The 12,686-nt window shown below is 39.8% G+C and overlaps 1 protein-coding gene across 12 annotated transcripts in view; it reads left to right on the forward strand.

Moving 5' to 3' along the window:
- The first annotated feature begins 747 nt into the window (after positions 1–747).
- The window catches only part of LOC124208296 (aminopeptidase N-like), a 97,517-nt gene continuing 85,578 nt past the window's right edge, over positions 748–12,686 (forward strand). For 2 of the 12 annotated variants that reach the window (XR_006880399.1, XR_006880403.1), the window contains exons 1-9: positions 748–1,097; positions 1,243–1,352; positions 1,601–1,875; positions 4,642–4,862; positions 4,944–5,070; positions 5,222–5,315; positions 5,393–5,474; positions 5,783–5,984; positions 6,045–6,342. Coding sequence is in view for 2 of the 12 variants with exons in the window: in XM_046606075.1 (XP_046462031.1) it covers positions 10,868–10,920; positions 10,981–11,292; positions 11,367–11,446; positions 11,535–11,665 (576 nt within the window). In the remaining 10 variants the exon portion in view is untranslated. Of the gene's footprint in view, positions 1,108–1,242; positions 1,353–1,600; positions 1,876–4,641; positions 4,863–4,943; positions 5,316–5,392; positions 5,985–6,044; positions 6,343–8,750; positions 9,804–9,931; positions 10,921–10,980; positions 11,293–11,366; positions 11,447–11,534; positions 11,824–12,686 lie in introns of those variants that run through there. The other 10 variants (XR_006880393.1, XR_006880398.1, XR_006880395.1 and 7 more) reach the window with 10 other exon arrangements.

A 12,686-nucleotide genomic window follows, 5' to 3' on the forward strand; every position in this document is an offset into this window, starting at 1 on the left:
GTGTATTATATACATTAGAATGGGTTCCGGTTTTTGGTTAGAGGATGAGATTGAAAATTGTTGTTTGAAGCTTTTGAATGTTGGATGGGGAGGGGGACAATGTGTTATCGGTTGGATAATGGGCTAGCGCACGTTTATATAGGGCTGGATGGGAAATGGCGGTAGCTTGTGATAACCGGCTGATTTAAGTTAGTCGGCTGGATTGTTTTACGACGCCACAAAAAGTTGGGGAAGACGAGAGTAAAACGGTATAGGTTGTAACTGCTGTGGATGCTCGAGTCAAAGGGATTTAGATCGGAATAACTGTGTAAGGAAAGTTGAGACAAGGGCCAATGAAATTTGCTGCCAACAGCAACAGCTATTGGTCACTGTCCTATTGTTCCCCGCTTTTCAAAAGGATTTGTGTCCTTTTTTATGTTGTCAACAACATCTACTAAGCGATTTACTAGGAAACGGTAAATGAATTCTTTTGAAAATGGTGGTCCTTTATTCTTACGAGCTCGTACTACATCTAGCGGTGGATAAGAGAATGTCAGCTATCTACGTTGCCATGGTTTACACAAATGGTTATATTTTATTATTTATTAATCATTTTTATTTTACTTCTTAAAATTTTTGTTTAATTTTTACTTATTCTTTATGAGAAAGCTAGTAAATAAATTTATTTTATTGAATCATGCATTCGAATTTCGAAACATGCAATTTTGATTGCATTCTTTGTCGTCTGTTTCCCGCGTGGCCTTCATAGACGCTTAGACGGTGGACAGGTTCAGTCGGAAAGACGAGAAATTGAGGTTGCTTTACTTTACTCTTCATATGGATTCTGTCCTATGGAACATTTGTTATTTATGCTGTATAAACTGTAAAGTAGGGAAGATAAAAAAACTCAATTTGTTTTCTACGTTAATCATAATATGTTGGTTTAGGGGGGGGCACAAAGTGCATCAAAAAATTTTGAGAAAACAGTTTTTGTGTTGGATCTTATTTAATGAGAAACTTGCAACGTTAGCTACTACCTCTATTCCCAAACAGCTGTGGCAGATTTAGATGATTTCCATGCATATCCACTTCCACTGCTCCATGAAAATGTAATTTTGGTAATACTTGGTCAGTTCTCGAACAAAATACTGCATACTTCAGTAGCTCAGTTTTATTCAATCTCAGGAGTCACACTAATTTACTGCATTTACTGTCATGTTATTTTCTTATTGCTATACTGTAAAGTTTGGCTTTTTTTTGTAGATCTGAACGTCATCTCTATAATTTACCCATCCTCCTACTAAAAGATGACCAATACTTCAACAGGCAATAAGAAAGCACACAGCAATGAGACCGCAATGTAATTATTCCATGTAAGAGAAGTTGTGCACAATCGTTGGTAGTTCAGTTTATTAAATAGAACTTTTGAAACCTTTTCTTTCTCCTTTCAAAACAGAATTTAAAAAGGAATTTCACGAAGAAAAGAATTTTTAAGAAGTCTATTTACGAAAAGCTTGAAATATTTATTAGATCAAAATTCCAATTTTACAAGTTGTTTGAGCTTACCTTATTCATCAGACCTGGTCAAATATTTTGTTTTATTTGTTTGTCTCACAATCAGTATTGGTATTACGTCAGATACCCTTTCTACAACCAGCCCGATGACCAGCAGCACTTTGAAAAGTCACGAAGTCACTCGAAGAGTCAACGAAGTCTAAAACTACCTGGGCGCAAGTAATTCCTCACGTAGGAGCCCCCACGTCATTTTCTCTCTGCACTCTGCAGCCCATCGCCGCAGTTAACCGCAACAAGTTCCTTTCTGCTGTTCTCCGCCTGATCCTCAATGCCACTGAGACCACCGAGATCCGTATCGCCGCCGTCTCCACCATGTTCCACGTAAGTCCCAATCCAATCGAATCATAATAACATTAGTACATTGTTTTACTATCAACTACGCCGATTCCAAGCAATCCTTGCATGAAGCCTATTTGAACGTCGCTCGTGATGCTGTAAGAGCTCTGTTTTTACACCCGTTTCTCAATGTGTTCGCATTTAACGGATAAATGCATCAAAACCTGACTGGTATCTTTAAGTATTTAAGTCCTTTAAGTCCTTTAAGTCATCCTGTTCTCACCACTCGAAATGGCTCTCCATCTCTGGTTTCAGTTTTTGACTTTCGATTAGCAGAAAAAGTTATTACGAATGGTGAATAATGTGCGAAAATTTTTTCGCGGGTGTGCGTCGCGTGTTTTGCACCAAGAAGTGAATCGTAGTAGTATTTTTACTTCTAAATTGGGTATATTTTAAAGCTAACCAAGCATTTACTTGTTGAGAAGTAGCTTGGATGGAGTGTTAGATTTAGTTCAAAAATAAAAAAAGGTTCAGAGTGGCTCGGTTATATGTTATTCTGCGATGTCGAAAACAAACAGGTAGACTTTCTTTTATTGTATTTTCATATTAGTTATTATCTGATTAGTTTTCAATTATAAAATGTGTAAAAGAACTAAGTTGAAAGGAATTGTGTTTTAGTGTAAATGAGATCAAATTGATAAAAAGCACTAGCTTAAAAAATTAGGTACTTACAGACGCCGATGGGTTAGTGGATAAGGCATCGGCGTCGGCGTTTATCAGGATCTGGTCGCCAGGGTGGCTGATACTGGTTGGAACTCACGGTGACGGCTTCAGGGGGGGTTGGCGGTTAAAAGCGGGATCGAACTGCTACTTGGCAACCTTCGGCATAAGAAACTCGATCCGTTGCATGCAGATTGTTCCTCAGACCCAATTCGATAACGTTTTGTTAGAATTTTCAATATTTCCTTTCGTTTTGAATAAAGACGGCAAATATGGGATGCGTCGTCACCTAAGAATCATGTCAGTGGTTCAAAACTTTGCACATGCAAAACTTTTTTCCAACACAGATTTCCATTTTGCTGTTTAAATCGATTACTTTTCCGCTTAGGATATGAAAAACATTATGTTGTAATTGTTTCAGAAAGTAGAAACTCATTTTGACGCGAGAAAAGATAGCTACACCAAGCTACACAGTACACACGACACAAGCCCTTCCAATTAATTAATCAATCACGCTCATTATGGATTTTAAGTTTTTAACTTAATCAGCACATTATAAAAATGCGTAAAATAATTTCGTTTTTCAAATCAAGGCTTGGGGGAAAGTTGTATAATTGAGATAAAATTGAAAGAAAGAAAGACTAGCTTAAAAATATTAGTAGCAGTATAGACGCCGATGGGTTAGTGGATAAGGCATCGGCGTCGGCGTTCTTTGATTTGGTCGCCAGGGTGGCTGTTACTGGTTGGAACTCACGGTGCGAAGGCTTCAGGGGGGGTTGAAAGTTAAAAGTGGGTTGGAGCTGCTACTTGGCAACCTTCGGCATAAGAAACCCGATCCGTTGTATGCAGATTGTTCCATACTTAGACCAAATCCGACAACGTTTTGTTAAAATTTTCAATGTTTCCTTTTGTTTTGAATAAAAGACGACAAATGCGGGATACGTCGTCATATAACAATCAAAGTCAGCGGTTCAAAACTTAAAATATGAAAAAAAAAATTTTAACTCAGATTTCTATTTTGCAATTTATTTTAGATTTCTTTCCTGTTTAAGATTCGAAAAAACGTTGTTGTAATTGTTTCGTAACGTAGAAACTCATTATGGTGCGAGAGAAGATAGTTGCTGAAGCTACCCAATAGCCCTAATCGCGCAATAGCACAATTCCAATTAATTAATCAAGTTCGTCGTAATTTCAAGTTTAATTTATTTGGCGCATTTTTAAAATTCGTTGAATAATTTCGATTTTTTAAATGAAGGCTTAAGTAAAATAGTATGATTGAGATAAAGTTTTTAAAAATACTAGCTTCAAAAATAAGATAACTTTGGGCGCCGATAGCCTAATGGTTAAGGCGTCGGCGCCTACGTTGTCGGATCTGGTCGCCAGGGTGGCAGATACTGGTTCGGAACTCACGGTCACGGCTTTGGGAGAGGTCGGCTGCTGCTGTTAGTTTAGGATAGGGTGTTAGGTTAAGGTATAGGCTAGCTAGGGGTTATAGGTCCTCATCAAAGCCTGAACCGTTGCATGCAGACTATTCCTCAACAGACCCATCCGATAACGTTTTGTTAATATTTTCAATAATTTCTTTTGTTTTGAATAAAAGATGCGAGATACGTCTTCACCTTACTTGAATCATGTCAGTGGTTCAAAACTTTGCACATGCAAACTATTTTTTCCAACGCAGATTTCTATTTTGCCGTATTTTTCTATTAAAATTTGATTTCTTTTCTGTTTAGGAGTTGAAACAAACATAGTTTTGATTGTTTGCTGACCTAGAAACTCATTTTGACGTGACAAAAGATAGCTGCTGAATAGAAGCTACATCAAGATTCAAGCTGCAGGCAAGCCCTTCCAATTGATCAATCACGTTTGGATTTTAAGTTTAATTTATTTAACACATTTTTAAATTTCGCTAAATAATTTTTATTTTTTAAATTAAGACGATTAAGACTTAAAGAAAATAGTATAAAATTTGAGATAAAATTGATTGAAATATTTATTAGATCAAGATTCCAATTTTACATGTTGTTACGGCTTACTTTATTTATCAGACTTGGTCAAATATTTGTTTTTAATTGTTTGTCTCGCAATCAGTGTTGGTTCCACGTCGGGCACCCTTTCTACAACCAGCAGTACGATGACAAGCAGCACTTCGAGAAGTCTTTTACAAAGTTGAAAACTACTTCGGCGCAAGTAATACCAACAACCACGTTGGTAAGCTGAGTAAAAATCAGGAAAGACGACTCGATAATATCCAGGCGTTCAATCATGACTATAATCATCAAGGGCTCAAGGCGTTGATGTCAGTAATTGAGGTAAACCAAGAAGAAGATAACCACTAACCAGCCATCACATTCAAAATTTCATGATAACTTAAGTTTGATTTCAAATCATAGACCAGGTGGGGAATCAATACTTGAGAGACTACACAAAAAAGAAATAAAAGATGGATGATGCCAAATGCTTGGGTTGGCCGCCCATATTGAAGTAATCGTCAATCTGATGCCCTTTGAACCAATATACGTAAGTGAAGAAGAAGCAGCAACAGCTGCCCTATCTTTAAAAGTGATCTCCAGTTTAATACAGCTGCCGAAATGGTCAGACACGGATCATGAACTTAATTCGCCCGTTTAGTGTCACTAATTTGCCATTATTTGTTTGAACGCATGCAAAGCATTGGACTCCAACATCCCCACAATTAACCGACACAATTAACCGAAATTCGGACGCTATATTCTTGCCGGAAGGGACAACAGATATTCTACCGGGTAAAATTCCATTGGAACTACTTATGGCTTAAATTTATTCCCTATTTTTATTAAATGCCAAAATTTTTCCATTCCAGGTTCGCCATCTCTCATATCGGTCTATTACAGCGGTAATCAAAGTACAACGGCGTATACAAGATTGTTCAGACTCGTCCAACGGTACGTAATTGATCTGGCTTATCTCATGTTTATTCTATCTTAAATTCTACATTGCATTAGTGTTATTAGATGTGTTGAGTAAGAGTTAGATTTTGTTTGGTTAGATTGTGACGTTGGTAAATGTGTATGTTATACAGCCAGACTTGGAAATAGTAGTGACAGATTTGGGGATCAACCAACATGAAGAGAGATTTGAAAGCAGGGAGCAGGAATTTGGTTTGATCTATATCCGGAAGTTCATTATAGCTGGAGGCTGAGAGTGTTGTGGAATCTTATATCTTCCATGTCTTTATCCATTTTTCTTCCAGGTTTTGCTTACTCTTAAGTGTATCAATTGAAAAAGAAATCCCGGAGAGAATCAAATATCTCGGCCAGTGTAAGTCGAACGCAATTTTTTGCATCCTCGCAAGATCATCGTATGGTTTCTTTCCTCCCCTATTACTTGCTCATACCAACTGATAAACTGTCCCGGGAGGATCTCCTGAAGGAGAGCCCCAGCATCAAGACCAAGTAGGATTTTAACAATTCACGTTTTGTCATTTATATTTCTCTAAATGTTTTTGCTTTCAGTCATTTGGTTGGCGTCAGCTGCGGTGGCAAGAAACTGCGAACTGGCAAAGACCCACCCCGAGATGATCGTTGTCTTGAGCACTCCGCCCAACACCAACTTTATCCCTGCCATTGGGCGTCTTATTCCTCACGTCGGAGCGGCTCCGTTCCTCACGCCGTCTGCCCCCACGTCATCTTCTCTCTGCAGCCCATCGCCGCAGTTAACCGCAACAAGTTCCTTTCTGCTGTTCTCCGCCTGATCCTCAATGCCACTGAGACCACCGAGATCCGTATCGCCGCCGTCTCCACCATGTTCCACGTAAGTCCCAATCCAATCGAATCATAATAACATTAGTACATTGTTTTACTATCAACTACGCCGATTCCAAGCAATCCTTGCATGAAGCCTATTTGAACGTCGCTCGTGATGCTGTAAGAGCTCTGTTTTTACACCCGTTTCTCAATGTGTTCGCATTTAACGGATAAATGCATCAAAACCTGACTGGTATCTTTAAGTATTTAAGTCCTTTAAGTCCTTTAAGTCATCCTGTTCTCACCACTCGAAATGGCTCTCCATCTCTGGTTTCAGTTTTTGACTTTCGATTAGCAGAAAAAGTTATTACGAATGGTGAATAATGTGCGAAAATTTTTTCGCGGGTGTGCGTCGCGTGTTTTGCACCAAGAAGTGAATCGTAGTAGTATTTTTACTTCTAAATTGGGTATATTTTAAAGCTAACCAAGCATTTACTTGTTGAGAAGTAGCTTGGATGGAGTGTTAGATTTAGTTCAAAAATAAAAAAAGGTTCAGAGTGGCTCGGTTATATGTTATTCTGCGATGTCGAAAACAAACAGGTAGACTTTCTTTTATTGTATTTTCATATTAGTTATTATCTGATTAGTTTTCAATTATAAAATGTGTAAAAGAACTAAGTTGAAAGGAATTGTGTTTTAGTGTAAATGAGATCAAATTGATAAAAAGCACTAGCTTAAAAAATTAGGTACTTACAGACGCCGATGGGTTAGTGGATAAGGCATCGGCGTCGGCGTTTATCAGGATCTGGTCGCCAGGGTGGCTGATACTGGTTGGAACTCACGGTGACGGCTTCAGGGGGGGTTGGCGGTTAAAAGCGGGATCGAACTGCTACTTGGCAACCTTCGGCATAAGAAACTCGATCCGTTGCATGCAGATTGTTCCTCAGACCCAATTCGATAACGTTTTGTTAGAATTTTCAATATTTCCTTTCGTTTTGAATAAAGACGGCAAATATGGGATGCGTCGTCACCTAAGAATCATGTCAGTGGTTCAAAACTTTGCACATGCAAAACTTTTTTCCAACACAGATTTCCATTTTGCTGTTTAAATCGATTACTTTTCCGCTTAGGATATGAAAAACATTATGTTGTAATTGTTTCAGAAAGTAGAAACTCATTTTGACGCGAGAAAAGATAGCTACACCAAGCTACACAGTACACACGACACAAGCCCTTCCAATTAATTAATCAATCACGCTCATTATGGATTTTAAGTTTTTAACTTAATCAGCACATTATAAAAATGCGTAAAATAATTTCGATTTTCAAATTAAGGCTTGGGGGAAAGTTGTATAATTGAGATAAAATTGAAAGAAAGAAAGACTAGCTTAAAAAAATTAGTAGTAGTATAGACGCCGATGGGTTAGTGGATAAGGCATCGGCGTCGGCGTTCTTTGATTTGGTCGCCAGGGTGGCTGTTACTGGTTGGAACTCACGGTGCGAAGGCTTCAGGGGGGGTTGAAAGTTAAAAGTGGGTTGGAGCTGCTACTTGGCAACCTTCGGCATAAGAAACCCGATCCGTTGTATGCAGATTGTTCCATACTTAGACCAAATCCGACAACGTTTTGTTAAAATTTTCAATGTTTCCTTTTGTTTTGAATAAAAGACGACAAATGCGGGATACGTCGTCATATAACAATCAAAGTCAGCGGTTCAAAACTTAAAATATGAAAAAAAAAATTTTAACTCAGATTTCTATTTTGCAATTTATTTTAGATTTCTTTCCTGTTTAAGATTCGAAAAAACGTTGTTGTAATTGTTTCGTAACGTAGAAACTCATTATGGTGCGAGAGAAGATAGTTGCTGAAGCTACCCAATAGCCCTAATCGCGCAATAGCACAATTCCAATTAATTAATCAAGTTCGTCGTAATTTCAAGTTTAATTTATTTGGCGCATTTTTAAAATTCGTTGAATAATTTCGATTTTTTAAATGAAGGCTTAAGTAAAATAGTATGATTGAGATAAAGTTTTTAAAAATACTAGCTTCAAAAATAAGATAACTTTGGGCGCCGATAGCCTAATGGTTAAGGCGTCGGCGCCTACGTTGTCGGATCTGGTCGCCAGGGTGGCAGATACTGGTTCGGAACTCACGGTCACGGCTTTGGGAGAGGTCGGCTGCTGCTGTTAGTTTAGGATAGGGTGTTAGGTTAAGGTATAGGCTAGCTAGGGGTTATAGGTCCTCATCAAAGCCTGAACCGTTGCATGCAGACTATTCCTCAACAGACCCATCCGATAACGTTTTGTTAATATTTTCAATAATTTCTTTTGTTTTGAATAAAAGATGCGAGATACGTCTTCACCTTACTTGAATCATGTCAGTGGTTCAAAACTTTGCACATGCAAACTATTTTTTCCAACGCAGATTTCTATTTTGCCGTATTTTTCTATTAAAATTTGATTTCTTTTCTGTTTAGGAGTTGAAACAAACATAGTTTTGATTGTTTGCTGACCTAGAAACTCATTTTGACGTGACAAAAGATAGCTGCTGAATTGAAGCTACATCAAGATTCAAGCTACACGCAAGCCCTTCCAATTGTTCAATCACGTTTTTTATTTTAAGTTTAATTCATTCAGCACATTTTTAAATTTCGTTAAATAATTTTTATTTTTCTAATTAAGATGATCAAGACTTAAAGAAAATAGTATAATTGAGATCAAATTGATCTATAGACATTTTCATCCACACGAAATTCGGGGAAGAGGGATATGACGTGATTCACGTTTAGTCCAGCAAACCCGTGACGACTCTTCTGTCGGGGCTGACGGTCCCTCCCGTCTTGGCAGGAGGCAGCAGCAGCAACGAGCCGAACTCGACGGCCCTGGCCGCCTACGAGGCGGACAAGAGTCCGATGGCTCTGACAAGTCCCAGTCAGGAGAAGAATTCGGCGGAAGGGCTGGGCCCGTCAAGCTGTTATGTTTTTCCTAATTGTTTATGGTGTACAGAATGTGGGCGGCGGGGCCGGCACCCAGGCCACGGCGCCTAGACGCAACGAGGAGGAGCCTTACGTCATCCTGAAAGTGACGCAGGATTGCACGTCGGAGACGGTCATTCGCAAGGCCCTGAGAAGGAGGAAGAGGAAGAAGAGGAAGGCCCATTTTGATTTCTAATTTTCTAATGTTCCCGCGCGACAAGATTTACAAATTTTCGAAGATTAAAGGCGCGATAACCGCACGAGCTGGAACGTTACGTCCTGGTGGAAGAACGTGACCTGTGCCCGTCGCTGGGCCGGCACAGACGGTTGCTTAGAGACGACGACAATGTGCACCAGGTACAAGCCAGGTGGACGACACTGGGCCGTTACGTGGCGGTCGAGCGAGGGCGCATACGGGCCCGCAACGGAAACGTCGACTGAAACGACAAGATTGGCCCGACAACGCCAGAAATGAGCCGAAATAAAAACTGGGGCCATGCTCCGGGCCTCCCTCTTCACCCGGCGACTCCAGGCCACAAAAACCAAAAAGCCCAGGTCCGTCTCACCCGGTCTCACCAATTTATTTTTAAATGAAACACAAATTTCTGACTTAATTAATTTTCTAATTGAATTCAAAATTTAATCATTATCAATTCAATTGAAAATTTCTAAAATTTAATCAGGTGAAGGAGATGTACAGCGATCCAGGGCTGGGCCAGAGCAGCCGATCCCGCGAGCGCATCCGCTCCGATTCCAGTTTGGTTCGCGACGGAGTGCAGGCGTCTGGCAGCCACGCCCACCACCACCACCACAATTAATTAGATCTCACAATCCTACCCCGTTTTGATGTCGTCGCCAAATCGACGGAAATCCCGTTCCCTTCCGTTTCTCTATTAAGCAACAATCCACGTTGGACTATCTAGACTTTTGGGAGGATATGTACAGCGGTCACACAATAAGGTCACTTCCTTTTTTTTTTTTTTTTAAATTTCAAATTTAATTTGACACATGTGCCCAGAAGGGACATATCCGAGAGTGTGGCTCACGCCCGAACGTCCGACTTTGGAGATTCCTTATTTCCCTCAGGCATTGAACCGAGACGGACCAGCAGAAGACCAAGAATCGGACACTTGGATTCTCGTTAACGGCCAATTCGCCAGCTACCGTCGAGTGTTGTACGACAAAGCCAATTGGCGACTGATCTCCAATCAGCTGATGCTCAATCACACCGTCATCTCGAAAGTGACTCGGGCTCAATTGATTGACGACGCTTTCACGCTGGCCCTGCCCGGATATTTGGACTATCAAGTGGTTGTTGAACTCATCGAGTATCTGACTTTGGTCAACGACGAGTTCGTCCAGTCTACCAGTTGATTCCATTTGAAATTGATCCAGGAACGGTCGAGACACAACGAATCGCTTTATAATCTGTTCAATCACGATCGAAAGATCATGGATCATTTCATTCTTTATCACAGGAATGCACCAGTAGATTCAAGTTCGAGAAAACGGACCATGGAGAGCCGGGCGACTTCAGCGACTGGATCCGAGTTGGTGATCCGTTGGATGGAGTTGGCTGCCTAAACTGGAGTGACGACGGTGTGTGTGTCGATCAGGTCATGCGCCTCTTTCACGCTCAAATGAACGGCTCAATTACCCCCGAAGAGAAAAAGTAACAACTTTGATATGATTTAAGTTTAATTGAATCTTTTAAAATGGTCCTATAATTCAGGGCAATGACGGAACATTTGGAGCGCAATTGGTGTGCGGTGATTCGCTACGGTGGTAAGGAAGAATGGAACTGGGCGTGGCGAGCTAGTCTTTGCGACATGTGGTCGTCACAGCGAACAAAGATTTTATCGGCCATGAGCTGCAGTCAAGATCGTGATCGTTTGAAACAGCTTCTTTCTCGCGTGTTTTCGCCGACCATCGAACAGGACCCGCACGACACGTTCGCCACCATTGAGAAAATGACGGAAAATCACGTCGCTTGTTCCATGGTGTTGAACTTTTTGGCGACCAACTGGGAGATCCTAGGGCGACAGTAGGAACACATTTAATTTTAGACTTTTAATACGTCGGTTTTTTTTTATCATTTTGATTTGCGAGGACTTTTAGTTTTAGAAGATCTGGCGATAATTTGAAGCTGCTAACCTCCGCCGCCAAATTTTGTGAGTACACCAGACGAATTGAAAGAGGTAAATTGTTCATTCAGTTGAGCCTCTAATTGGTTTGAAATATACCCAATTCCACGTTTCTTTGTGTGATTTATTCGTCACGAAAAAGATGTCCCAGATTTTATCCGACCTGGAAACTCAATCGCGCTCTCTCGGACGGGATTCTGGAGGTCATCCGCAACAATATTCGCTTGGCTGAGTAGAATTTGGAACAAGTCTATTTTGCTATCGAATCTTTGATAATGACACGTCGTTCGACAAATTCACTCGCCCAGACTAACTGCATTCCGTAAGCTGTCAAAGCTGTTTTGTGTTTTGCTGCTTGTCCTGATTTCTTCATCGTTTTTTATTTTCATCGTTTTTACCGTTTGTTAATTAAATATAGAAATATTCGGGTACTAATTAGCATTTTTAATTGATTATATTCGTATCACAGATAAAGACTGGATTTATTTTTCTTTGAATTCGTGTTATGTTAACGTGTTAATCGTGTTTTGAAAACATATTTTATTTGGCTGTCGATTTTCAGGAAATGGCAACGCTGCTTGAAAGTTTCCCCGAAAGTACGTCTGCTCGCTTGTTCCCAAAACGTCAGAATTTTCGTTCGTTCACCTTCATCGTTAGTTATAGTTATAGACAAGTTGGTTATGAGATTTTATTTCTGCAAGTGCTAAAAAGTGAAAGAAACTGAATCGGTTAATTGCGAAAATGCCCGATTTCTCGTGTTTTTCGGTTGCCCACCTGGACTGTACGTTGGTCACTTCACACATCAAGATTTGGATTTTTCTTCACTTAAACAGGTAATAAGAGCTTGTGGACCCAAAGAAAGAAATCTAATGTAACCAGTCACTGCTGGAAAAGGAAACCAGTGGCATCCTACAAATCGGGACTGGCTGTTTGTGTGGGTTTCAAGACTGATTGTGTAATAAAGATCATGGGAGGACAGGAAACTTCCAGTTAAGATCCAAATCAACTACTTTGTCCACATCTTTTGTTTATCATTTGTCTTCAGGTGTGACAAATTGAAATTGTGCTGTTGCAGATGAAGTAAATTTGCGAGAAATCCTGTGACTAAATAACTTGCTTTTGATGCATTGAACACTTGGCTTCTCTGTTGTAGAATTTTCAGTTAAATCTACACTAGAAATTTTGTTTAAATGAGTTTATTTTCCATTGGTTGGAACTACATTTTTGTAATATTTGAAAAACTTGCCAACTGTGACTACTTTGTAATATTTATGTAATATCTTCTTATAATCTT

This window comes from Daphnia pulex, chromosome 11 (genome assembly GCF_021134715.1).
Source record: "Daphnia pulex isolate KAP4 chromosome 11, ASM2113471v1".
Lineage (NCBI taxonomy): Eukaryota > Metazoa > Arthropoda > Branchiopoda > Diplostraca > Daphniidae > Daphnia > Daphnia pulex.